At 37.9% G+C, this 26,692-nt stretch overlaps 1 protein-coding gene across 1 annotated transcript in view; it reads right to left on the bottom strand.

Moving 5' to 3' along the window:
• The window catches only part of CLSTN2 (calsyntenin 2), a gene marked incomplete at its 5' end in the record, with an annotated part of 68,932 nt that overhangs the window by 7,448 nt on the left and 34,792 nt on the right, over positions 1-26,692 (bottom strand). The window contains 4 exons of the mRNA XM_009700714.1: positions 576-799; positions 2,234-2,382; positions 6,358-6,524; positions 20,969-21,131. Of these exons, the coding sequence (XP_009699016.1) occupies positions 576-799; positions 2,234-2,382; positions 6,358-6,524; positions 20,969-21,131 (703 nt within the window). The remainder of the gene's footprint in view (positions 1-575; positions 800-2,233; positions 2,383-6,357; positions 6,525-20,968; positions 21,132-26,692) is intronic.

Genomic DNA, 26,692 nt, shown 5'->3' with positions numbered 1-26,692 from the left:
ATTATTCATAATATTAATACACATATATAATAATAATACACACATTGTTCATTAGAGTAAACTGTCATCATTGAAAAAAATCTTTGCAAATTATTATATTTACATTATATAGGTGGGAAACTGAAGCACAAGGTTACTTTCTCAAGTAGCACCCACAAGTCAGTAGCAGAGCTGGAAACAAGAATAGACTAAAATTCCAACTATTAGTCAATTACTGCTTTCCACTTTATCAGAACAATTAACAAAATTCTGTTACAAATAGCGAGATTCTAATGAAAATATGTTACTCAATGGAATATATAAAGAAGAGTGGAAAGGAATTATTCTGAACTAGGCAAGATATTAAATGGGAAAGCTGCTTTTTTTGAGCATATATTGATCTATCACTAACACATTTTTTTTCAACGTGTTTAATTGAATGTCTTCAGTACAGCATTACTGCTGCCTAACATTGCCTAAGTTAATCTGGGTGAAGTGACTTTGTGTAATTTGTTTGTACTATCCTTTAAAAAAAATGTGAGGGTTCATGTTACAGAATAAGTAATATTTTTTAAAAGAAAAAGAAATCCACAAACCTCTGTCATGTTCTTTTAAGTCCACTGGATGCTCCATTTTAGTGATTGTGCTGACAATCCTGATGTCAGGTAACAAAATAACACCTCTCTCACTTTCAAATTGTGCAGCTGGTCTAGCAAAGTGGTCCATCCCACTTATGGTAATCTTGGGCTCATTGGCCTGAAACACCATTACATACGCATCTATATCTGGGATACTAATGCAGACATCTTCACCAAAACATCTGAAAAATATATTATTCATTAACTGCATGTAACATTGCATATCAGAAACATGTGGCACTTCCACTGCCCAAAACCCGCCTGATGGCACTCAGCCCTTTGTATTGTCTCAGATCACTCTATTCCATACGCTGACACTGCCACGCACAAGGACATGCATCTGTACCACCATGTACGTACGCCAGCAGTGACAGCAACAGCTCTGTTTCTCATTCCCTCCCACATTCACAACTACTGAAATGATGGAGGGACAGCTTAGCAAACATTCATGACAAGCTCAGTCTTAAGTAAGGTCACTATGAGAATATTTTGATGCTTAACTGACATTTAACAAAGTAGTGAATGGTTAAAAAAAATTAATCAGATGATGACAACTAACTTTAGTAAACCTAACATTAAATTCTCAAAGTGGCATCTAATGAATATAATATGGTTATCTTATAATGTGTAAATAAAAGGGCCTAATTATCCATTTAAATTGGACCCATCATGAACTCATTCTGGCACCCCCCAATACTTACTGGGAACAAAAGGGGCCTATATTAGCATTCTCATCTGAATCAGCACTGTGCTTTGGAAGTGAATCTCCTGACCAACTCTATCATACTTCATCTGGGCACAAGGCTTGGGCCAGCCTTGGAGAGTGCAAACTGGATCTCTTCCAGCAAAACTACATCAGAAGATGCTCTCCAGACACTTAGTGTGCTCAGCCCACGGCACTAGACAAAACCTAGTACTTAGTAAGAACTGTATGCACAGTAGATGAGAGTTCGTAGAACTGATGTTTATTTTCATCCTAAAGATCTGCTTTCACTGCATGGTACAACTTGCTCTTACACAGATGTACCCCAGGGGAGCTCAGGAGTGACAGACGGCTCTTTGATTATGTAGATCTGTAAGCTCATTGTGCAGGTTCTGTCACTATTGTTGCATGAAAATGGAAGGACACGGATTTCTGTTTAAAACCCACATCGGTACTTCAGTGATGACAGCCATAAAGGGATACAGACAGACAAAGACCATTTCAAGCATAGCTACAAATACTGCTCTTGCAGATATGTTGTCTGTCTAGATATAATAGGCTGACTTTAAAAGTTAGCTATCTCAGAAGAAACTATAACTTTTTAAAATGAACAGTAAAATAAGAATGCAATAAATGCAAGTACTGTTCAGTCTGGACTGTATGCTCCAAACTATAAACAAAATGCAAGTAAATTACATTAACAAGAAAAGTTTCTTAAAAGGATAATATCAAAAGAAAACCACAACATAAATCAACATAAAAGTAAATGAAATTAATCCTTTATGCTCAGTAACATAGAAGTATGATTTAGCGATGTAATTTACCCAAAATTGTTCTTTTTACATGTCCAATGAAAAAAGTAATTCATTAAAAACATTCCTTATCTAATCAGTTCAGCTGAAGTATAACTTACTGGACTTTAGATGAGACTTTGAGACGTCGTACGCCTGCAGTAGGAAACTGTCTAGAGTTGATGTATGAGACCTTTTGGAGAGCTTGATTTATATTCTCAATGTCATCTCCTTCCATGACAAGGACTGACTGGGAAGGGTTGAAGTGATACTAGGGGAAATGCATACAATTAGTATTTAAGGTACCAGGTTCAGAGTACAAAATAAGACATTTTTAAGGAATGTTGCACAGATGTTAAGTTTAAAATCTAATGATTTAAGGAAAAAAAATAATTCTTAGTAGCTATTGCTGGCTGAATCCATCCGTTATTCCCTAAAATATGTACTCATATCAGTCATCTATTTCATATCTGAATAACTACTGTTATAATTAATTTTATAATAAACTAATCCCAATTTGTTGTACTTCGCCCAGCCATATCAACTTTGCTGATACTATTTAAGGGCAACAAAGCTGGTGAAGGGCTTGGAGAAAAAGCCTTACGAGGAGCAGCTGAGGGAGCTGGGGTTTTTAGCACTGGGGAAGAGGAGGCTGAGGGGAGACCTGATCGCCCTCTACAACTACCTGAAAGGAGGGTGTAGTGAGGTGGGGATTGGGCTCTTCTCCCCGGTAATTAGCGATAGGACGAGAGGAAATGGTCTCAAGTTGCGCCAGGGGAGGTTCAGGCTGGACATTAGAAAGAACTTCTTCACTGTTAGAGTCATTAGGCATTGGAATGGGCTCCCCAGGGAGGTGGTGGAGTCATCGTCCCTGGAGATGTTCAAAAAACGTTTAGATGTGGCACTTCAAGACATGGTTTAGTGGACAGGGTGGCATCAGGTGTACGGTTGGACTTGATGATCTTTGAGGTCTCTTCCAACCATAATGATTCTATGATTCTATGATTCTATTTCTGCAGCTGTGGAGTTTAAAACTTTAACTTACTGTCATCATTATTATTCCTATGTAATTTTTTCAGGTTAAACACATCCCTCATAAAAAAATATTGGCTTAAAGCAGAGTAGCATGCAGAAGCATTTTTTCCCTGATTTCTGTTTGGTTTTACCCTGGGCTATATTTCCAAGCTATATTTCAACATGAATGAACAAAACAATTATAACATTTGCCTCCTACATCTTCATTAACATCAAACACAATAAAGGGAGTTCTCTTTTCTCTGTCTCTTGATCAAAAAGGGTGTCATGATTTCAGATGGAGCTGCTACTTGTGCAAAGCCAGCTGCTCATTTGAGCCAACAAACCTTGCAAAGTTAATGGCTATTCTTGTAGCCCTGATTGTTCTGTAGTCTATTGCTTTGAATGTGAAACAGTCTTGCTGACCAAGAAACTTTGCTACTATAGTCACATAGCAAATGATTGATTTTATCTTCATCATAATTCCTCCTGATTCCATTTTTTTTTGTCTGTTAATTGTTTCAGCAAACCATCTGCATTGCAGAGAAAACCAGATTAACCCCCTTGATTTTGTACCGTACTGTTGTCAGCACAAAACACAAAGAAATTCACCCTTCTTTCACATGCAGTCCCTTCCCAAAGCTGGATATTGATTATAATGAACATGTTCTATTATATACAGACAATGGTTGTCTACACTTACTTACACTGAGAAAGGTTAAAAAGCAAAAGAGCAAATAGACTGTGAAGAACAGAATGAAGCACTGGGTTCTCTGTCGAACAGAACATGGAGGACTGGGTTTAAAGCTTGCACAGGAAGGTCATAACACACTGAAGGGTATTTTTTTTAACAAAGAAAGAGGAGGACTAAGATGAGTCACAGCCTGCATACACTTCTTTTTCCTTTCTGTAAGCTAGCAGTAGTAGAGAATAAAATTAGCAAAAGGAGACTCTAGCTCGCTAGTTGACTTAATAGTTCAGCTGCCAGAACAGCTGGAATGCTGCCAAAGGGACTAGAAAAAGCCCTAGTCTGAGCCATTTTTGTCTTTCTCATTAAAAAAAGGCTAAAAATAGCGACAGTTTAGACAGTGTTTCCGAGAGCTGTTACAGATATTTGAAAATGAGACTGCAGACAAAAAAGTCCAACACTACTGTGTCAGAAACTGTATTACAGCTGCATTGCTCTCTCTTAGGTGGCTAAAAGGGTGAAGCTGCATGAGTGCAAAGTGCCCTGCAGAAACACCTTCCAACATCAATTTGCCAACACTGAATCTGCTAAGCGCCATGTGAATAGCCACACAGAACCTATCATCTGCACAACTGTCACACATGCTTGTCTGAGATCAGGTACTTTTATTTTTGACACCAGAAACCCTTTCTCTCTATTAATCTTCTGTTCAAGGTCAGGTGCCAACTGTTCCACTTTCATCTGAGCTTCTTTCTGTCAGTCCCAATAAGAAATCCTACCACAATCTATCTCCTTTCATTTTTGCCTCCTGCTGTTGCACTGACTGTTGAGCTTGCTGAGGAAATAAAAATGAAAACAGTAACTTTAAAAAAACACTATGCCTTATCTGTATTTCAGAAAATGAAAATGTTCTGAAGTTTGGTGAAAGACAAAGCAGAAAACAATCCCTCATCTTCATTTTCCCCACTGCACTGCCAGTATAGTAAGGAAGCCAATCACCCATGCTGGAGCAGCAATGGGTGGTGTAACAGGGATTCTTCCAAGCCCATGAAACAACACTACTCAAATATTGTCAAGTTTCAGAGTGTGACAATAGGGGAGGAATTGCTATGCTTTTAAGCACCACGGACCAAGTGTACATTGCTTTAATTAATATGAAATCCCACCAAAGAACTTGTAGGCATATACACTCACGTTACAGAAAACCCTACCTGCTATTTGTATGCATTGTCTTTTAAAAATAGCTTTTACTCATAAGTGTGTCATTTTGCTGGGAGATTCAGCAATGTGAAATTCTTAATGACGTCCTTGGTAGGATGAGGAAAAGAAATACCTTTGGGGTGTTTTGGTCATATGTAAAAGCTAGAGCTAGCAAAATTCCTCCTTACGTTTGCACTCTCAATTTTCATTTTTACCCTTGTTTTCAGAGAACAAGGTTTTGTAGTGGTTATACTACACCACTGCAACTTATCACCTAGACAGACATTTGAGTGTATTTCAGATCAGTCTCCCATCTTGTACAATGAAAAGGTTCAGCTAATAAAATGTAGTACATGGCACTTCCACCATGTGCTCAAGATCAAGTGTTACAGCACCATCTTCCTCCCCACTGAAAAACAACACACTAAAAAATCACCTGTACAGTTTCACAGAATGCACAGTCTGCAGCCAAACTATCTTCTCAGTTTGAAACTGAAGCTCAGCTCCTTTGGAAGATGGCATTGTGGTTTGGGTGCTAGGAAATAGCTTAACGGTCTGTTTACTTATTAGGCAGAAGAAGACTCGTCATCTAATAACAGTATCAGTAAAGAGAAACTGACAGTGTATCTCATGTAACCATTAAGGAAGTTGTAGTAAAGAACCTACATATGTATCCAAAAGAAAAGAATTTGCCATAATGAATGCAAAGCAATCTGGCCACAATGGCAATTGATATAGGATTTCCTTCTGTCTGTTGTTCTGCACTCTTAGGAAAAGTGTTACAATATCAGTAAAGGCAGTCATATGCATAATAAAGATGAATAATTATTTACATGCAAATGTAAAACTTAAATTTCTTGACTTTAGGTTTTGTTATTGTCCAATTTTCACGTCCCATAATGTTTTCCTCTTGAAATACACTTCGAATTTTTCAATACTATTGCATTGGGACTTCTTTCTGAGTTGCCTTTAGATGAAGGATATTCCACTTATGTTTTCCATTGCTTTAAAGCTACTTGAGATCAAAATTCCATGATTCTTTGGAATCATGTCTATTTCTGTATAACTACCAAAATAAGCCGGAGAACACAACCTGGTAATTCTTATGGACTCTGAAATATCAGCAGCGCCTTACTTTTTGAACGTTTACATTTGCAATAATGGAAACATTTTTCTTTGCGGTGTCATAGCTCTCCTACTGTTCTGCTTTTTCTTTGCATGACTTTATGGGAAATTACATTGCTTCTGGGAGTACATTTGTACTGTGTGTACTCTACCTTGGGCTCTCCACTTCATAAATCAGCTCTAAATTTGTATCAAAGATGATGTCAGTTCTTCCCTCACCTTTATTCCTTGGCCAAGACTCTCGAAAGAATTAATATCCAGACCTTCCTTGCAGGCCTGCAAACAGGAAATCACTTTCTGACTCTCAATTTTGCCTGGCCGGATAGTTAGACTGGCCAGGCTGCCATGGAAATACTGAGCAAACCTGGGCTTGGTGACTTCACCTCCTGCAAGAAAGAGAATATAAAAATATTATTGATACCAGTACATAAATCACACATCTAATAATTTGCTTTATTTTTTAACACATTTAAAGAATTTATAACCATTTTAGCCAAGTATATTTGAGATCCTATTTATTGTGATAAGCAGAATTGCTTTGCGGGTTGTTGCGTGGTACCTAGTAGCAATCTGTCTTGAAGATTCTTGTCAGTGTTTTTCCAGTATTATATGCAGACATTTATAAAGCTGTGATAACATCTCTGGGATGAAACACAGCTTCCCAAACCCGTGTCCAAGGAAGCACAGCATTTTTGAAAAATGAATCGATGACATTATTGGAGTGATCAAACATGAATTTAAAAAAAATATTTAAGGTCCAGTATTTATTTATACAGAAACTGTGCTTGCAAGTTTTCTATTACAAGATCACTTACACAGCCTTTGTCTTTCTCCTCCAAGAAACTTACTACCTGAAGTTCTCAGATGTGCTATGAGTCTTGATTCTGCATAAGCAAACTGCTACACTCTCTGCAAATGGTTGTCTCTAAGGATACGGTGTAAACTCCCAGCAGTGAATGCAGGCCAATGTACAGCACTATGCTAAAAGGCGTACAGTGCTTCCCCTTACCCAAAGCAGCTCATTTCGTGCCAGATCAGGTCTCGCCACTGTATGTTACATTAAGCCCTCTAGCTACGCTCTATTCACTTTCACTCTAGGCAGCTTCAAAGGAAGACTGATCTTTAGGAGTTGTCAATAAAATGTGATTATATACTGCCTGCACCAGTGATCATAGCATCTAAATTACTCTTGGGATATTTAGTGATTTACTCATCCTCCTCTAGGAGAATTTTTAGAGCTTGTCTTTCCTGCAAGTGTTAGCTGTATCAGTGCATATGAATTACTGCCTACCTTCAGCCTGAGAGGACGAAGAGAGCCACGCAACAGTGAAGCCATGCAAACTAATTGGATTAGCAGTTGATAAGCTGTTGTAATTGGTAGATAACTCATCTCTGCAGTGTTTGTAGCTCTACTGTCAAACAACCTATTTCTGCCAGGCAAGCTAGCTCAAGCTTGAACTTTAACTTCAAGATTTGTGGGTGGATTGGGGTTAGGATAGGGATGAAGTGACAATTTTTCTTTAGGCTGATGTCGCTACCTAAAAGCCTGAAAAACATCACTTCTAGTCCATGCAGTATGAGCACTATGAAGACGACTGAAGTTATTTTATATAGTGAAGAACATACACATTGGTGTACTGAGAGAAAAGAAGGTGTCTAAGCAAGCTGTTTCTTCCTAGAAGTAGACAGGTTTCATTCTTTTCTTTAACATTGCAGCACAAACTGCCTCTCTTTTTACCCCAAACTCAGATCTTCCAGGAGACATTATTCTCCAATCTTTCATTCATTTGTCCATTATACAGAAAACTACTGAGCAAAATTGTTTTGAGGTTTCATAGAAACTTTCATGTATGTTTCATGCACAGCTAAAGTGCAGGATTAGTTTGTAATGTAATTTTGGCCTTTCTGATACTTACCAAGGTAGTTATTTGGTAATTAGATAGCGCATTGTGGGGACATTGGTTTTTCAGCAAAAAGGTTGTTATATTTATCTGTTTACATTGTCTTTAAAAGTACATGTTGCCACTAATACAGCAGCAATGTATCTGGATAGAAAAAGGTAAGCCAAATTAAAAAAAAAAAATTAATGCAAATCTCTCCCTAAAAAGGAAACAAAGAGAGAAAAACAGCTAAGAATGTACAGAAGAAGAAGGGAATCACATTGTGCTTTGAGGCTTCACATTCTCATATCCCTAACAGAATTTGGAAGACAGCAAGTTCCAAGGCTAAATCGCCAACACTAATCCTGGAGCTTTGAAATTTAGAAACCTACAGTAAGTCTGCCAGTAGACCTTAGTAGTTCTGAGGAGATGCAAAATAAGAAGCAGTCTCAGATAAGCTAACGTATTTCAGTGTGAAGTTAGCTCATTAAAATGTATAAAGGACTAGACAAGAAGCTAGAACAAATAATTCAGTGCTGTGGCTATGCCTGACAGAAATAAGCAGGATAAACCAGTTGAAGTAAAGCTATAGAGCAACATGACTGGTGCTTTCATCCACAAATAGGAATTTCAAGTTTGGAGACTTTTATTTTTTTTTCCAATTGGTCAGTCTTTCACTTTGGACTAGTTCTTCTCTGGTATCATTGACAAAGCGCTTACAATTACATTGCTAGGTCATTTACAATGATACAGTAACTGCCCATAAACCATATTAAATATACAGAGTATTCACTGTGCCCACGCCCCACTTTAAAAAACACTGGTGTACAAGGAGGCATTACCACCCTGGAGATGTATAATTCTTGTTCAAAGTCATCTGTCCTGTAAATCATCTGCCTAACCACTAACATTAAAGCATGGAAGAGAATATGAGTGTTTTCTGGAATAAGCTTTTAAAATGCTCTACAGATACAGGCACTACAAAAACAGTGAGTATTTGAAGAACAGGCTTATATACTTACCCTATTCACGGGACTAAGGTTGGGTTTTGTGCAGATGTATAGATAGATTTTGGACTGTAAAGGAGGTGATATAATCTTTGTTCTGGAGAGGCTATCAACTGCTATGTAAAAAAAACAAGTGAGCATTTCAAGAAAATGTGAGTGAAAAGTAGCTGGGACTAGCTCGTCTCATATTGTATCAGTAGAGAAAATCTGCAAAACTATGCCCATGGTTACAGCAGGGTGATTCAGGCTGGTACAATTGCTCTAGAACAACTGAAAGCAGAGTCTGAGGGACGATACTGTCTGTCCGCTAGCCCCACGACAAGAATAGCTGTACTTAATCCATTGTTGACAATTGCCTGAGCTGTTGTAAACTCTTCTGAAGACAGAGGCTCCCCAAGCAATCCACTCCAATGACCATTGATCCTTAGAGCTGGAAGTTTATTCCTGATGGAATGTGAGCTGTCAAAATATGGCTATGTCTTCCCTTTTCCTTTGCCAGGCTACACAAGGCCTTTTCTTTACAACTTCTGCCTAACACTGTAGACTATGATTATCCCTGTTGCTGTTCCTGGAACTCCTGCTGTTATCTGAAGTACTAACCATGACCTAGCATTCTTCTCAATGTTGTATGTGTTTTACACAGAACATGCCTGTTAATCCAGAGCAGTGTAAATACTAGCTTTTTGCACATGAAAAAACACGAGCACTTAAAGAGAGAATATTATCTCACACTTTAATAGAAAAAAACAGACTGCTAAATAAGCCTTCCATAAGCACCTTTTACCAGAGTTAAAGACAAAATTATATACCTGCCAATTTTATCCTCAAAGGTGAGCAGAAGTCATTATATCTGACTCTTATCACAGCCGCTTGTAATTGCAGCTTGTTGACATTTTGATATTCTTCTACCTCAGCATTTCAGAATCTTCTCAGCTCAGTGGGGTATGTTAGCTTGCTGATGTGTTTCGATTGCCAGTAATTATTAGATTGCAAATGGACAAAATCCAAAGCAATAAAATTGGGAAGAAAAAACCCAAAACTCTTGCTAAAATTGAAGGAATGGCCTAAAACCAATCTGCTACAATCCTGTATTCGAGCTTTGATAAGGGGAATTTTTGATAACTGGGAATATAGTTTTTCAATCTCAAAAAAAAAAAATGTAAGAAGAAAAAATTGTCAGAATAAATTGAAAATCCTCAGCAATTGGCTGTTTTAGTCCTGTCTGTACCAGTGTTTTAGTCATGCTAGCTTCTACTATATTAGTATGTTTGAATACTGTCTTTCCTTCTGCTTCTGCAATCTATTATTCTTCAAGTATTTGACCTCAGCCGCTCACTTAGTGCAAATTTAGCCCAGGATGGCCAGCTTCCAAGTCCTAGTCACTCTAAAATTCTTAGCTCCCAAGATTGGGTTAGTACAAATATATTTAATCCAGCATGAAAATGGTAATTCTGTAGCATGTTAAAGCACAGTGTGTAACTGTAGCTAATGCTGATAGTAACATTTTTGCAGAATATTATCCAAATTCTTCTAAATACTGATCTTTTCAAATAGAGGTCCTTTCACCCTGAGCATGATACATTTGATGCCTGGGCAGCTCCACACACAGCTGATAGGCAGCTCAGAGCCACTGACTTCATTTGGCAGGAGGAATGCTCAGTTCCATTATCTGAATTTGACTCATCACTGAAATTACCACATACTAAGAAACAACTGAGCAAATAACATAAGCTACTCCCAACAGCTCTTACTGCTTTAAGACGCTTTGAACTTAACTTCTGGTTCTGACACCAAACTGAGCCTAAGCAACAATATTTTTGAGATAATGAAGATGACCTAAATCGATTACACAAGCCTCTGGAGCAACAATTCAGAGAACAAAGTGGAGCTCCAGTGATGATGATCTTGAGGTAATCCAACTGTCCTAAAATTTTTTCTACTTCCCAATGCCATGGTGCAGTGAAAAACAAAGTGTTCTGTAACATAGCATCTGCCAGTTTCTACCCAGAGGTCAGGCCATCCAGTTAACCCAGACTGCCTCAGCAAGTTTCACAGGATTTTTGCTGTCAGGATCCTTTTGCCCTTTCTCCTGAGTGAGATACAGCTCAGATACAGCTCACTTCCACAACGTTACAGCATCAAGAGCTGAGAGAGTAAGAAATGCTACTCTTCAACTGTCTAACATGTTGTGTTTCACTCAGCTGTGTTTATTGATTACAACAGATTAATATGCTGTTAGTGCTAATTCTTGGGGGACAGTTAAGTAGTTAAGGCTTAGCTGAGTGATGTGACCAACAAAGGAAAACAGAACCTTCCCTACTGTCAGTCAGGGAATTAGGTTGATGTCTGTAACACAAAAAAAGTCTGAAACAACACTATAGAACAACATCACTTACTATCATTACAGACCCTTGCATCGAAGCTGCTGGGTTTTTCCCTTTCCTTAAACGCAAATGTTGCAGTCACCATCACAGTTGCAAAGCAACACAGGTCACAGTGTGATTTAAACCTTGATAAAATTGTGCATTGCTTTCTCCACCTGACCCAGCATGCACATCCACTCCCAAAGTCTGGCAGATACAGGAGAATGGATGTTGGGTTTTTGGCATTAATTCAATTCTTGTAATAGGAAGATGGTGTCAACAGACTGTGGGAGGCATCCAAAGGAACTGTTGACATACATAATTATTCACTATAATGCTGTTCACTACTTAGTCATTGTCAAAGTTGTATGCGTCACATTTTTCTCTTGCTAAAATAATAACTATTTTCTGGACTGGGATTCTTCTGTGCTGGTTCTGATCTCTTCTGCCTGGCACTCTATCAATGCAGAGCAAGTAGGGCAGCCCAGGAACTAGGGGCAGCGGCGTCCCTCCCACAAGAACTTTACCCAGGGCCACTTTGATAAAGTCTTTCTGAGTTACTTTCCTTTTCCGCTGAGTGTGAATGCTGGTGGAGGTGAACAAGTACAGCACACACACTAACACCAAAACATACAGAAGGCGGCTCCTGCCCTGGCCAGCTGAGCTTCCCACCAGATAAAACCATTGTAGCAGGCACTTCGGTTATCATTCTGAGAAAGAGACAGCTGAGACATAAAATAGGCACAGGGCTCAGAATGAGCTGCAAAAATAAAGTGCCTGCTGCTACTGGAATTATCTAGAGAAGGAGAATTATCAGGGTCTACTAATGTCCCATGATACTAGTTGCAGCCTAGGGGTAGGGTTACCTCCTCCAGTAGTGTCAGGATGTTTCCTCCCCACAAGAACTTTATAACCCTCTGACTACTTCTGAGTGTAAATTCCCTCCTGTGGTATTTGCAGCTGGTGCCTGTGCTCACAGTAAGCCCAGCACCCCAGCACGCTGGAGCAGGAAGCACAGGTCGGAGGAGGATGCACACACCCAAAAAGGCGGTATGCTGCACCCACTGCAGCCCTCCTGGGGAGTGGTCAAGCTGCCAATGAAAGCAGGACTTTACAATATCACTGTGTGTGGCATATTCCTAAAGAATCACAAGTACAGTTACAGTTGGTGCCTGAAATTTCAAGCACAACAGATCAAATGCAGAATTAACTTACTTGGTTTTAGAAGAGTATGTTGCAGATGCCTGTCGTACTTGTGGGCAGATCAGTCAGGATGACTTCTTTATACAATGGAGGAAAACAAATGCTTCCACTGTACATGTCACCTTGCTGTAAACAGCTAGAATCTCTCAGATGAATAACAATTTAGGGGGGTTAAGGACTGTCATCTAGCAAAAATCTTCTGATCCCAGCCATGAGGAGGCTCTGTTAGATAGAACACTGGAGACTCCAGGTGAAACTCTCAGGGTTCAGACTTTATGGGGTTAAGGCGCATTCAGTAATGAAGCAGAGCCTATTTCCATGATATTGTTTTGTTTTGGTTTGTTTCTTAATTTCACATTGGGTTGATATAAAGTGTGACAGAATTTGATTATCATTGAATTTTACTGTCATATTGTTTTGACTTCAGAAATGTAAAGCACTGTTTGCATTCGATTACCAATCTCCAAAGAACAATCATGTCTTTTTGTCAGAACAAGTGACTTTATTGAGCTCACAGATCTTTTAGGCCTTTTGCCCTACCCTAATAATGAGCAAGTAATTATCAGGGCAGTCTAAGCACAATGAGGTTTTCACTGGAAATGATAAATGAAGAGAATTTCCAACTGAGATATGATTCTTTTAAGACATTACAGGCTCTGGTTATACTAAGCCAGATAACTAAGCAATGACTGATTATTTGGGGTCCCAGCATAAAGACTGAAGTGAATCTGGAAGCAGCTGCAAGACATTCTGGCTCTGAAGTCCTCAGGTCCAAGCCCCCAAAATTATCCCATCTTTTTACAAATGGCAGTTTAGAAAGCTAGGTTTAATTCCCTCACAAGTAGATTGGTTGTTAAACAGGATGAAACCTAACACAGATTTCGGGAGTAGTCCCAACTAGTGACTCAAGTTTTTATACTCCCAGAGCTTCTCAGCACAAAAAAGTTTTAGTAATTTTTATATTATTCAGACAAAATTTACTCAGAAAATTACTCATTAAACATGGCGCTATTTAAGTCTGCCCCTGCTTGTGGTAGATATCATAACCTGATGACCTGACACAGACAGCTTTAGGCTTTAAAGCATTATCTGAAGACAAGTACAGAGATCACTAAGGGCTACCTGCTCTTAAGTATGCATATGCTAATTTACCTCTGTGCAATAGCTATATAGATCAAAAGCGTGATATAACTTCTACTATTTAAAGTAATTTTTTCTCAAGATAAGAAAAACACTCTATAACCTCTCACAATTAAGCCAATACATTTTTGTTATTTCTAGGGAAACTGTGGGAAATTATAAGAATCATGGAAAAATGTTACAATCTTATATATCTTAGAGCAGATCACAGTCCAAGTGATGTCAATGTTGTCCAAAAAACCTACATTCCCATTATCCCAATAACATTCTTGTGCTGGTGCATAGTCCCCAGTGCAGAAATTCAATTAAATAAGGGACTATGCTGAACTAGTGACAGATTTAATGCAAATTCAGCTCTCCAAGAAAACACCCTCCCAAGCTAACCTTCTACATACGTTTGTATTTGTGCTACAGCTAAAATTCCAGCAAAGGTCTGTGAAGTGCATTGAAATCCACTCCATATTGGTTTTGGTGAGAAGGGCAATACAGAGAGAACACTGCTGTCCTGACAGAAGCATCACTATACAGATATTCAGCATCACATTATGTTGAAATCTACTTTTGTTGTTTTGCATTAATTTGCTTGTATCACTGCACTGAGGCCTCAGGTTGGTGCAAGCTATGTCACCTCTCAAGGCGTGATCCACTGGTGTCAGAATGCACAGGAGGGCGTAATCTTTATTCACTGAATATCTTAATTTCTGGGGGAATTCCAAGGTTGAGTGATACAGGCTGCTACACTGCCCACAGTGTATTTGTCTCTCAGTGATCTGATCCCTCTCTAACTCTTACCATTCTTCTTGCCTTGAATAGTAAGTCAGCTCTCTGACTGCAACGTTGTGATTGATACATAAACAGAGTGCTGACATATAAAGTTAATAAGGTTATTCCACAGAAGGACTCTAAAAAAATTGGTCTGCAGCCTAGGTTAAAGAAAGAGGAAAATGACAGGAGAATACAAAGGAAAGGTAGAATAGAAAACAGAAATTACTTAGAAAACAGGAACTGCAATAGTGTTCTGCTATGTTCCTGATAACAAAGTTTGCGTGTTGACAGGCTTCTCCTAAAGACCTTTCCTTGCGCAATGTGGCCAGCACAATTACACTGTGAAGCTCCAGCACTCTAGAATGGGTGGCATTATTAGAAATAATGACTGACAGTCATGCTAAGCTACAATATAACCTTATGACAAGTCATTAACTTGTGTCGTTACTTTCCTGACAGGACTTTGGGAATGATACATAAAGAAACAAGTCATTTTGGGAGGGAAAGAGTATGAACTCAAGAATTTATCTTTTCAGAGGAACCTGGAGGAAGTCTGTTTGCAGCCTGTGGTACAAAAGATGACTAGAATACCGAATCATGTAACTCGCTCCCTTCTTCTGGCTGCCTTTGCCACAGAATTTTTAGCAATAAAGGGATCAGAGTGGGAACCTATAAATCTTGGTTTAATAGAAGAAATTTCTCACTCTGTAAAAGTGTCCAGTTGCTATGTCCTCAGATAAACTGAATCAAAAATAATAAACTCAAGAGAATTCACTAGGGTAAGCTCCCAGAAAGTGCAGCTCCAGGATAAGCTAACGTTAATTTGTTTGTATTGCTTAGGAGAATGAAACAGGAATGCAAAATCTAAAAGGGAGAATAAGAACAATTTTGTGGCTGATCAGAAAGTCTGATTCTATTCTTGCTGTGATGCAGATTCTTTTAAGTGACCTGAGCAAAAATGACATCCCTCTTGAAACTGCACTTACTCCGTGAGGATAATTCTACTTCTTAACCTCTTTATTGTTTGGAAAGCTCTTGAAAATCTTGAGCTGGAAGGGCAAACTTTTTGTTGTTAGAGAAGCAGAGAGTAGAAATGAGAGCCAAGGTTGAGCCTTGAGCTCTCTCCTGTCTTGATGGACCAGGTCTGCTTCTAACATCCATTCAAGGAGGTAGGTGTTCAGAGACAGTGCCAGGGTCATAATTCCCACATGTGCTCTTTTGTGTCTCTCTTGTTCTCGGAAGCACACATACAAGTGAGTCAATTTTGTCCCTTAGATACCCTTGAGAAAGAGTAATTTTGCCTCAAAATTTCTTTCACCATTACAGACAGAACAGCACTTTGGACCTAAATAACCCCACCTATATCAAAATCACACTCTTGAGAATCATCTGTGAGACCACTGATGTGAACAAAAAAGGCCTTTTAAAGAAGTTAAAATTAAGTTATATCCTTAACCCTAAGTATCTGCAGAGAAAACTGTCAAACTTTACCAGGGTACATAAAGGCCTTATTTCAGGAACAGCTGTACTAGCACTCCAAACTGTTAATTTCTGCCCTCAGTCCACTAAGAGTCCAGTTTTCTTAGCTCTGTAATCAGTATTCCCTTTTTCCAGGCCTAGTGTCACTGAAGTCAAGGCTAAGAAGTAAGTTAGGATTTGCCGTGCATGAAGACTGGCACTCTGTTGGAGGTAGGCTGCAACAGGTTAAGGAGTTTCTGTCTCCAGCTGTCACTGCTCTTGGGTCACAAGTAACTGAATCAACACAACTGAACAGTTTAGCCTGTTAGAGCAACACAACTAAACAGTTTAGATAATGCTTTAACTCTCACCCTCAAATAAACTACCCCCTCTAAAGTATAGCCGTGTTAAACATGAACTACACAAAATAAAAAACAATTAACTCTATGCTAACCATTGTGATAGAACCCTAAATCAATGAAGTAGCTCTGCCTAGATCTTCCCTTTAATGAGCTCCCTGAAGAAAAAGGCAAGATTATACTAGAATAACATCCAGAATACCTAATTTTAAATAGAGAAAATTCATATTGATTATGTCAGAGCAAAATGTAAAAAAGATGTTTTTTAGACAACTTTCCTCATGCCCAATGTGTCATTAACTCTGGAAACTATCCCCCAGGCTTGGGTTTAGGTAATTGAATGACTTCCTGGGTTGCAGTAAACTTTACCCAGTGCGTGACAGACCCTAGGAAGGTTCTCTTCTATCACCTTTAGAGCCTGGCTCTCTGCTCTTTCAGCCGTCTTCACTCTCTGCTTGTCTCCAGGCTGCCATCCACATACTGGGACCCTAAATTCTGCCTCCAATACCCTCTTGCCCCCTAGACAAGACTCTGCTCTTCAGGAAAAGACTAATTTTTCCTCCTTTTAGGAGAGTCCTAGCACTCAACTCACATTATTTAAAGAAATATTGCATAAAATCAAGAACAAACAAACCAGGCATACTTTTTACATTTCCAAGGCAAAGATGTAGAAGCGACTTGCCTATTATAACTGGAATGCTGATGTCAAAAAAAAAAAAAAAAACCAACCACCAAAAAACCAAATAAAACCCAAGCAAATGGTTTCATGCAAATAGCACAGTGAGCAGCACGTCACAGGCTAAAGTTTAAATTTATCATGTAGGCCTGAGAGATTGCACATTTGGTTTGTTTTCATGTTAGATTCAGAAGAGCAGCACTGAACTTAAACTGCTCTTATATTTCACTTGAACAGCTGAAGGTAGAAATAAAAACTAACCTAACTTTTCATAATGGGTGCTATAAACAAGGCTATAAAAGTCAGAAAAGAGTTACTCTGGAATTGAAATATTAATAATAGGAAATATTAATCTCAAAGAAAAGAATTCCGTTTCTGTGCCTGAGTCTCCTGCATGACATAACTCTGAGAAAGATAAGGAGGTGCAAGTGTGGTACTTGCTACGTAACCTCAGGACAAGTACCAGTGTAACTGATGAAAAGACCAGGGCTGAAAGAGTCACTTGTCTCATAACCTGGAGGATTCTCAGATTCCTAAACAAACAGCAGAACAATTCCCCGTTTCCAGATCAGAACTGAAAATTGCCATATAAGAGGGGAAATCCTTCATAGCAGATTTTCCTATTAGTTCTAAGAGAGTAAATGACAATTCTTTTTGTTCTTGATTTTTCACTTTGCCCTCTAAATACACTCTTCCTGCTCCCCACCAGGCACTAAGCTGCCCCACAGTCATGATGACTTACTTTTTGCTGTGAGCAAATCAGAATTGGTGTAGTGAGAAAACGGAATGTCATTTCTTCTGGTTCATTTAGTTGTCTGAGTTGTGATTGTTTTTCAAATAATGTGACTTTGACAAATGGATACTGTGGATTCAGAACTATAAAACCGTTTAGAAAAGACAGAAAAAAAAATCTGATCCTTTCTGAAGGAAGAGGTTAGAGCTTGTGTTCCTATTCTGCCAGTGCTTTGATGAAAAGGGAAGGAAATAGTCGGAGCAAACCAGAGCTAGAAACTGCTCATATTCTCTTAACAAGTAGTCCCCTGAATGGCTTATGACACCGAAATCACTGCATATTTTTACTGAAATAAATCATAGATGGTTATAAAGCAGTTTTCTAATGCTTTGAAAATATAAAGGTTTAGACTATTCTTACTGGCCAAAATATATTATCCTAAGTAGATGCAGTTAAGAGTTTCACTGAAACTACTTTTAGTCAAATTATTTGATACATCCACTTTTTCTTGAAATATATGGATGATATATATGAAAATTAACATTTTGAACAGAATAGAATGGTTTTATATGTTGAATAATTACAATTTGACTGAAATAGAGTGCTGAAACTTATTAACAAGGTGACTTTCCCTTTTTTCCATTCATTTAAAATAGTTTGAGGTGATCAGAACAAACTTGTCAAAAGATAAGCTTTGCCAAAAGCAGTATCTTGAAATCTTGTTTTGTATAAGCATTAAAAGTTCACCTTTTTGCCTGACACATGATGGTTTATCAGAATATTTAGCACACTATCTTAGCTAAATCTTGACATTTTCATGAGAGTGAAAATTTGTTTCTACTTTTGACAAGCTCCAATTCTCACATTATTAAAATAGCAATAACATTACCTTGCAGTAAATATTGACAGCAGCAATAGGTAAAATTTCAGTAGCTTAAATCAGATGTGTCACCAAAAAGGAAGAAGAATCTTATCCTGAATCATTATTCATTAAACCATTAAATTATTCAAGGCAAAGCTAAAAATGTCTGAAAAGAATTGCAACTTTCTACTTGTTTAACTGCTTAAATACTAAATATAGTCTGTGGTTTAAATTTATTGGAAGTCTGTATGAGAAGTTTTACCTTAATTCTTTCTCTTAGCAATTTGAGATAAAGAGAGAAGATTATTATTATTGTATTCAGCTGCCTTTGGGGTAGATGAAACCCACCGATGCAGCACTGTGGCAAAACTGACATAGCTTTTGCTTATACAGTGCATGTTCCATGGATGAAGTTACTACTCCACGGCTCTCAAAACTTGGCACCTGCATGATGATTAGCATCAGATTCAGGTGAGGGCTGAGGGGAGTGAATTCCCGCCAATATTAGGGGAAAAAAAAACCCTAAAGATTGCTATTAGAAAGTGATAAAAACACAATGTATGAATGAAAGAAGTTAAGGGGTGGAAGTAATACAAATAATGCAAAAATATTTACATAGACCTATGCAGAAGAACCAAGTCATAAACATGAAGTAAGGGATTAAAATAAAATTTATTTAGGACAGCTACTGAGAAATGCTGATTTTTTCAGAAGGCAATACTCAATGATTATTCACAGTCCCTATGGCATTTGCTCATGTCTAGAAAGAACGAATTACATCTGCATTTATTAACTCTGGAACTTTGATTTAAAAATGCTGCTCCAAAACTACATAAGAGGAAAAAAAAACAGATAAAACTAAAAGAACATTAATGTAAATCAAATTGGTATCTGTCAACTATACATCCCAGTAAACTACTGGCTAAACTGAAGTTCTGGTTTCCAGAGTTCGATAGGTATTTCACTACATATTTTTAGCTAAAAAAGGAGTAATATTCCCTTAGAATATTAACACCTTAGAGTAAAATTAAATGTATTCTGTTATATATTTAACATCAATGAAAAATCCCAATACACCTAAAGATCATCCTATAGAGATGGAAGCCTACACAAGCAAATATCAGTTAGACAAGAATCAGTCTATACTTTTACAAATATATGGAATTAGTGTCATGCTGATTAACTAGCTATCATAATACTTCAGTGATCAATATTCAAAACTTATCACATCTTGTTTTTAGGATTAGTGTGGCTTTATTCTGCATGTTGTCATCAAAGTAAAGATTGCATCTTTACCCCAAGGTGTTCATAATCTAACAGCTGCTTCTAATACTGTTTACACTGAACAGCTCTGCCATGCATAAGATGTCCCAATTTTGCAGATAACATCTTGTAAATGAGCAGAGATCAAACTGGCAAACAAGGTAATAACAGAGAAAGTGAGCCAACACTAGAGAGTGGGGAAGAAACACAATCTGTGTTAAAGCACTTTTTCCTAATTATACAGTTTGCTTCACTTCAAACTTTGTCGTAAGTGAAAACAAGGCACAGTGCATAAATAGAAAATCAACATGGAAGGGTAGTGGAGACAACTCTACCAGAGCAGATGAGCAGAAAAAGAGGACTGCTTCAGGTGTAAGGCAGAGAACAGAAAAACAAACAGTAAAGACCAGAAAAAAGAATGAGAAGAACGGGATTACAAAGGGTATAAAACAGGAAAAACCAATATTTAAGCAAAGGTCCATAAAAGTATGGCTCTGGGGTTGTGACTTTTGGTTTTATTTTGTTCTCACTTTTAAATCTGGTCTATAACAGGGTGAATTCATTAAATTAGTGGAATTAGTGATGATATACATTCAGTGTGAAGAGCACAGGATTGGGCCATCAGTTGTGAAAGAAATTTGAGGCACAAACTGAAAGGAGATAGCTGGAGTTCTTTACAGTAATATTTAGATAGTTTGCTTAAAACTGGATTAAAGGAAGTGAAGGTAAAAGATAAAGATGACAATCTTTCACAGTGAATACATAAACTGTGTTCAACACTTCTTTAGATGATGGAAATACAAAGCCTATTAACATCCCATCCGTTTCATCCTTGGACTTGACTCATTATTAACTCTGGATTTACTTCTGATTTTATACCATTAGCCTTTCAGTAATTTATTTACTATATGCAATCAGAGAGACAAATAAGATACCTTCTGGTCTGAATTTATAATTCTACTGTCTACTATTACTTGACTCATTATTAACTCTGGATTTACTTCTGATTTTATACCATTAGCCTTTCAGTAATTTATTTATTATATGTAATCAGAGAGACAAATAAGATACCTCTGGTCTGAATTTATAATTCTACTATCTACTATTTGCTGTCATATTACCTTGCCAACAAGCACCAACTGTCAGCTGCATGGCGATGTGTGAAGGGTGGATAGGCCAATCATTGGTCACAAGGTAAGGTTCGTATGTTGTTCCGTCCATGTATAACGTAACAACGGGAAACTCAACATTGACAACATAGTAATGCCATTCTTTATCACAAATCTGAAAGACAGAATGCAAGAGAAAAATATTAATTAGGACTTATTGTTAGGAGACTAATTTTTATATCACATACATTTTTTAGATTATATTGTTTCCAAACTCCACTCACAGGAAAAAAAACTAAACAGTATTGCAATTTATACATCACTAAAATTAATGAAAATCAGAACAACGTTGATAAATACTCATGGTATACTTGCAGAATATATTTGGTAAATAGAGGCATCTTAAAACACACTCTTTGAAAACAAGACATGGATAAAATCGAAAAAATCAGACAATTTGGTATTTGCTCTGTATTTTCACATTTGTTAATACATAATAATAGTTTCTTAACGTCTATATTGACTTTTGAGAATACAAAATCGTATGTGCATACTTGGGATGTATCAGCATAGTTACTGGGATCCCTATTAGCTTCAAATTAAGAAAATGTATAGCACTTAGTCACTAGATTGATGAGTTACTGTCAATGATTTGATTCAGTTGTACTTAGAAAGTCCTATGCAATGCATCAGGACCTCTACAGTGCTAGAAGGACCTCTCTTGTGCTCTGTATACTCACAAATAGACAAGTAGTCTATGTGTCTACCTGATCTGGACAGGAAACTCAAACCTTCTCCATGCTTCATCTTTTGGCCTTGAGCTTTTTCCCAGATAGTTGGTAAAATGAGGATCTTTATGGTTTCACTGATATATATCAGCTTTGAAAAGCAACTGCCACAGTTACAACATACTTCCAAGATGACAATATTAATGTCAAATCTCATATGAATTTCTGAGGTGGACAACCAAGGATTACTACAAGATGATCAAATTTGGTTATAGTTCAGAAATGTACAGCTAGATGAATTAGTGCCTCTGAAGACAGAAGCCTAGTGTGTAAAATACCAATGTCTACCCAATTCTTTTTTCCTTTGTTGTATCTTTCAGATTTAAAAGTTCAAAGGAATAAATCACAGCAAATTGGTAGGATAGGTGGGCTGTTTTTAAAAATAAAGCAATAGTTACAATCATGCTACTTTCAATTCTGTAGAGATACTTGTTTTGATGTATTAAGAAATGGAAGTGCTTGAATGCAGATATCCTTGCTGTTTCAGAGAGGCAAGCAGAAAAGTGATGTTTAAACGTAACACTTTGTCCTTGGCCAGGTTAAGTGCTATCTGCTGCAATATCTGCCCTTTGAAAGCAAAAGCTAATGTTTTGTTCCAGAAGACATTTCAACAAGAACTTAATCACTTCTGTTTCAAACGGATACATTTATTACTGCAGACATCATAGCTCCACAGCAAGAGATAAATGCAGCAAGGCGCTGCCAGAGCCTTCCTTTTGTAAGCAGGAGAGAGCACAAATGTTTTCTGAAGGTTAAATGAACTGAAACCAAAATTGAAAGTAAATAAATTGGAAGACTGAAAACGTTATTGAACAAACAGCAATCACGAATAGTATTACGCGGTCCTCCCTTTCAAGGAAAAACAGCTTGCCACGTTTCCTGACCTGATCATTAGAATCTGATGCATCACAGCTGCACGTCTCAGACATTTTATATAAAATAAAATTAATGATTTGCCTGAGTTTGAGAGACCTTGCATGACAAAAACTACAGGCAATAGTACTTGACATGTTTCAGAGAACTGTTCCAGAGTATTTCTGTTATGCAACCCTAAACTGCATCACTTAGGATGCCCCAAGTGCTATTAAATGAGTGAGCAATCCTCCTCGTATTTAAGCAAAGCAAGAGTACTTTATTATAGCAAACCCAAACATTTTGAGATGTCATATAGACAAAGAGCATGGAAATGTGTAGCTAGTCTGATTACTCTATTGCCTGACCAATAGGGCAGTTACATTTTCAAAGAAAATGCTTTCTGGAAACACAAGGTTACATAAATTCCACAATTCCAGACTCCAGCAACTGGGTTCCAGTTCTTCCAAGAAAAATGCAGATGCCCAGCTGCAGATGTCCACACTAGACAAAGTATTTATTAACCTTTAATTTCTCTGATACATTCTGGAACATAACATAGTGCAAGTGTAGACTTCTTGGTGAAGTCCTCAAACCATCACTTGCATGCTTTTCCTTAAATTTCAACACATAAACACATCAAGTTTTATTTTAAAGGGAATTTAGGCACTTCAAGTTTCAGCTTGATGTTTCCTGAGATTTCAAAAGCACCCAAGTTGGTCAGGTGCTTAACTGTCATATGATTTCAATACAGCTTAGGTACAGACATATGTATATTCCACCAAAAGCATCCATCTGGCTCCCAGTGTAAAAACAAATATTCTACAAGGAAGTAATATCATTATTTAAAAACTCTGGATTACATCCCAGTCACTCAGCAGCAGGTAGTATTTCATGCCTGGCCATTTCACAGGAAACAAAATAATGAAATAAATAATTGTGGAGTGTAATTGGTTACGCTATCATTTCAGACACTTTCTTCACCTTCTTAACACAGGAAGCCAATTTTTTCCCTCCATGCATTCCACAGTGGCAATGGAATGTAATATGATTGCAGTGAAGCCATGAAAAAAAACTTATAAAATATACTAGTTTGGCAAATAAAGACATTTTCATCATCTCAAGTAAGAACTGTATTTTAAAAAAATCTAATTTACAAAGCTATCCTAATGAGATAAAATTACAGATGAGTAAGCTTGGCTTTCAAAGATTGCTGGATAGCTAGGTTGGTCTAATCACTCTATCATGTCAGTCTGTCTCTAAAATGCATAAATCAAATCACAGTGAATTAACCACCTTGAAGTCTTAGTGCTGATTACAAGCCATTGCATTGGAATATGCTTTCATAAAATAGATGAAAATAGACTCAGTGTAAGTCTTCTGAAGTAAGTTACCCAAGATATTAAAGCTCTTAGCATCTTCTGATGAAGAATGTCAGAGATTTTTCTGTTTTATATTGGAATGCTTAAGTATGAACTGAAACCAAAGTACTTTGGTTTGAGTAGCACAAGGTGTTTAGAAACACACTTTGTTGGTCTGCAAAATGCCTCTTTTTATGGCTTTGTACATAAGGGCTAGGCGTGCACACATGAGAACATGCACTTTACAGCGTCCAGCCTTCTCAGCCTCATTTAGATCAGCCGGGGCATACTCATGCAAGATGGATCATTCACCCGTTTGGCTAGATACACAAAGAGAACTTGCACTTCGAGAAGTGTCCCAGTGCCTCAGTTCAATACTGAAGAGCCACACACACCTGCAACCCTCTGACTAGCTTCCTGAAAGTCCCTTAAGTAATGTTCAGCAGACCACTGCGTTTGACCAGGCAAACAGCCCTGCACATCCTGCCAGTGCTACTCAGTGCATACTTTGAGTCTATCCGTCTAGAGCTGAGAAACCAGATATTCCATCTTTCTAATTTCTGTGACTTTGCTGAGAAAGTGTTGTCAGAATACACTCAAACATCCACAGAAAAGCAGTAAGAAGAAAAGGAAAGCAAGGAAAACTCTCTACTTACTAATAAATGGCACTGCTTAGCACAGGTATGAGATACAAACTGCTTCTTTCTGCCTAAGTTGTCTGAACCATTACTTTCTATAGGTTGTTTGAAGAAAGCACCTTAATCCAGCTGTAAAAATCAGGGCATGCCACTTTATTCACTTCTTGATGCCTTTTGTAGTGTCTTAACATGCTCTGAGCCTCTCAACACCACCCCCTCCACCTTTACTAAGCATTCCTTAGACCACATCTAAAGTACTGTGCCTAGTTTCACACCCCAGGAAATACTTTGATAAACTGGAGTGAATTCAATGGAGGGCAACAAAATAGCCAGCTCTCGCCATGTGAGGAGAAGCTGAGGGAACTGGTCTTGTTTAGCCTGGAGTGGGGCAGCGTTAGGGGGACGGTAACAGCAGCCTTCCAGTGCCTAGGGAGAAGGTACCAGGAAGACAGCAACAGGCTTTTCAAAGAGGTGCATGCTGTGACAAAGAGACAATGGACCCAAATCGAAAAAAGACAAGTTCAGACTAGATGTAAAGTAAGCCTTCATTTCACCATGTGGATAGTCAAGCGGTAGAGCAGGCTGCCCAGAAAGGTTGTGTCCCCATCCTTGGAGATTTTTCAAGACCTGTCTGGATAAAGGCCTGAGCAACTTGGCCCAAGTTCATAGCTGCCCCTGCTTTGAGGAGGAGGTTGGCCCAGAGACCTCCTGAGGTCTCTTCCCAGCTAAATTACAATTCTGATTTCATAAACATGACTGTACTGAAGGTGATAGAAGGGAAACAGTGTCACTCTAATGTAGCATTTTTCTTAAAGATGGGAGATGTTCAAATCTGCTTAGCCACGAGAATTACAATTCAGGTTTGCTATCTTAAAGGTGACTGCTGTAACCACCAGGATATGAAGTACAGCAGCAACACTACCACCATCTTCCTCTGGCTATATTTTGAAAAAGAAAGATCAACCCCTCCAAAGTTCTTGAAAGGTGCTTAAGATGTCTCCATGCTCTGATGTGTGATGACTTTCTTCCATAGACAACTCCTACCATGACATATTTGGGGCAGGTTATGTACATTATTTCTACATGCACATTCCACCATGTTTTGAAAAACTGGATGTCATTTGTCATTGATGCTGGCAACACGGACGTTTATGAATCAGATCCTCTTTAAAGGATGACAAATGTATAAGGCTTTATTTTAAGTTTGCACTCCTTTCACATAAAGATTAGAAGGTGTTCTACATTTATACCAGCTTTGATGAGAAGTAAAAGTCTAGCGAGTCTAGGGAATAAAATCTGTGCATTCATTTCAGAACCACAACTCCTGGCTACTCCAGTGGACTGCACAAATTGCACACATTCTAGTATGGAAGCGTTTGTAACTAAGTAACATGAATACAAGTCCTTTTCCAAACTAGCTTCATGCTTTTGGAAAAGCTGCACCTTGGTGGAGGCAGAACAAATTCTGGCTAAGCAAGGCCTCTTTGAAAACTTGCTGTTTTCAGACATTGTTGCTTCCTTTTTTCCGCTCTTGCTTACCAAGTGCCAGCTTCACCATACTTCTCTTCTGTTAATTGCTGACTACTAATGTGAACCAGGAGGCTTACAAGAATAAGAACAGAACTGCTTTGCAAAACAGATCTTTAAATTCTCTTTTAGAAATAAACCACCCCAAATCTTAAATTCTCTGTAGAAAAAAAATCCCAAATTACTGGTTTTCATCAGTCATGGTATTTCATTGTAAACATACTTCAGACATAAAAGAGAAAATAAAATAAAAAAAACGAACAAGCAACAAGGTGAAGGAACAAAGTGTAACAATTTCATTTGAAAATGCTAAAATGCATTCAACCTAACTGGACTGCTCTTTTCCATCTTTTCTTTCATTGTTATTTGGCTAGTATCAGCAGAGAGGTAAAAACTTCAGGTTAAGCTAAGTTTTCTTTTCTGAAAGAATTTCCCATTTCAAGTATTTGCAAGCAGCAAGAGAGGAATTTACCCTCTAGGTAACTCCCTCTTTCTTATAATCCTTCTGATACACGGTCCTCCCATCTGTCTTTGAGATATTTCTTTTTCCAGTACCTGTATTACTCTTTC

Source organism: Cariama cristata, unplaced genomic scaffold, assembly GCF_000690535.1.
Source record: "Cariama cristata isolate BGI_N322 unplaced genomic scaffold, ASM69053v1 scaffold6915, whole genome shotgun sequence".
In the NCBI taxonomy this organism is placed as follows: Eukaryota; Metazoa; Chordata; class Aves; order Cariamiformes; family Cariamidae; genus Cariama; species Cariama cristata.
The sequence above is the reverse complement of the archived record's forward strand: the minus strand, read 5'-3'. Positions and strand labels throughout refer to the sequence as shown.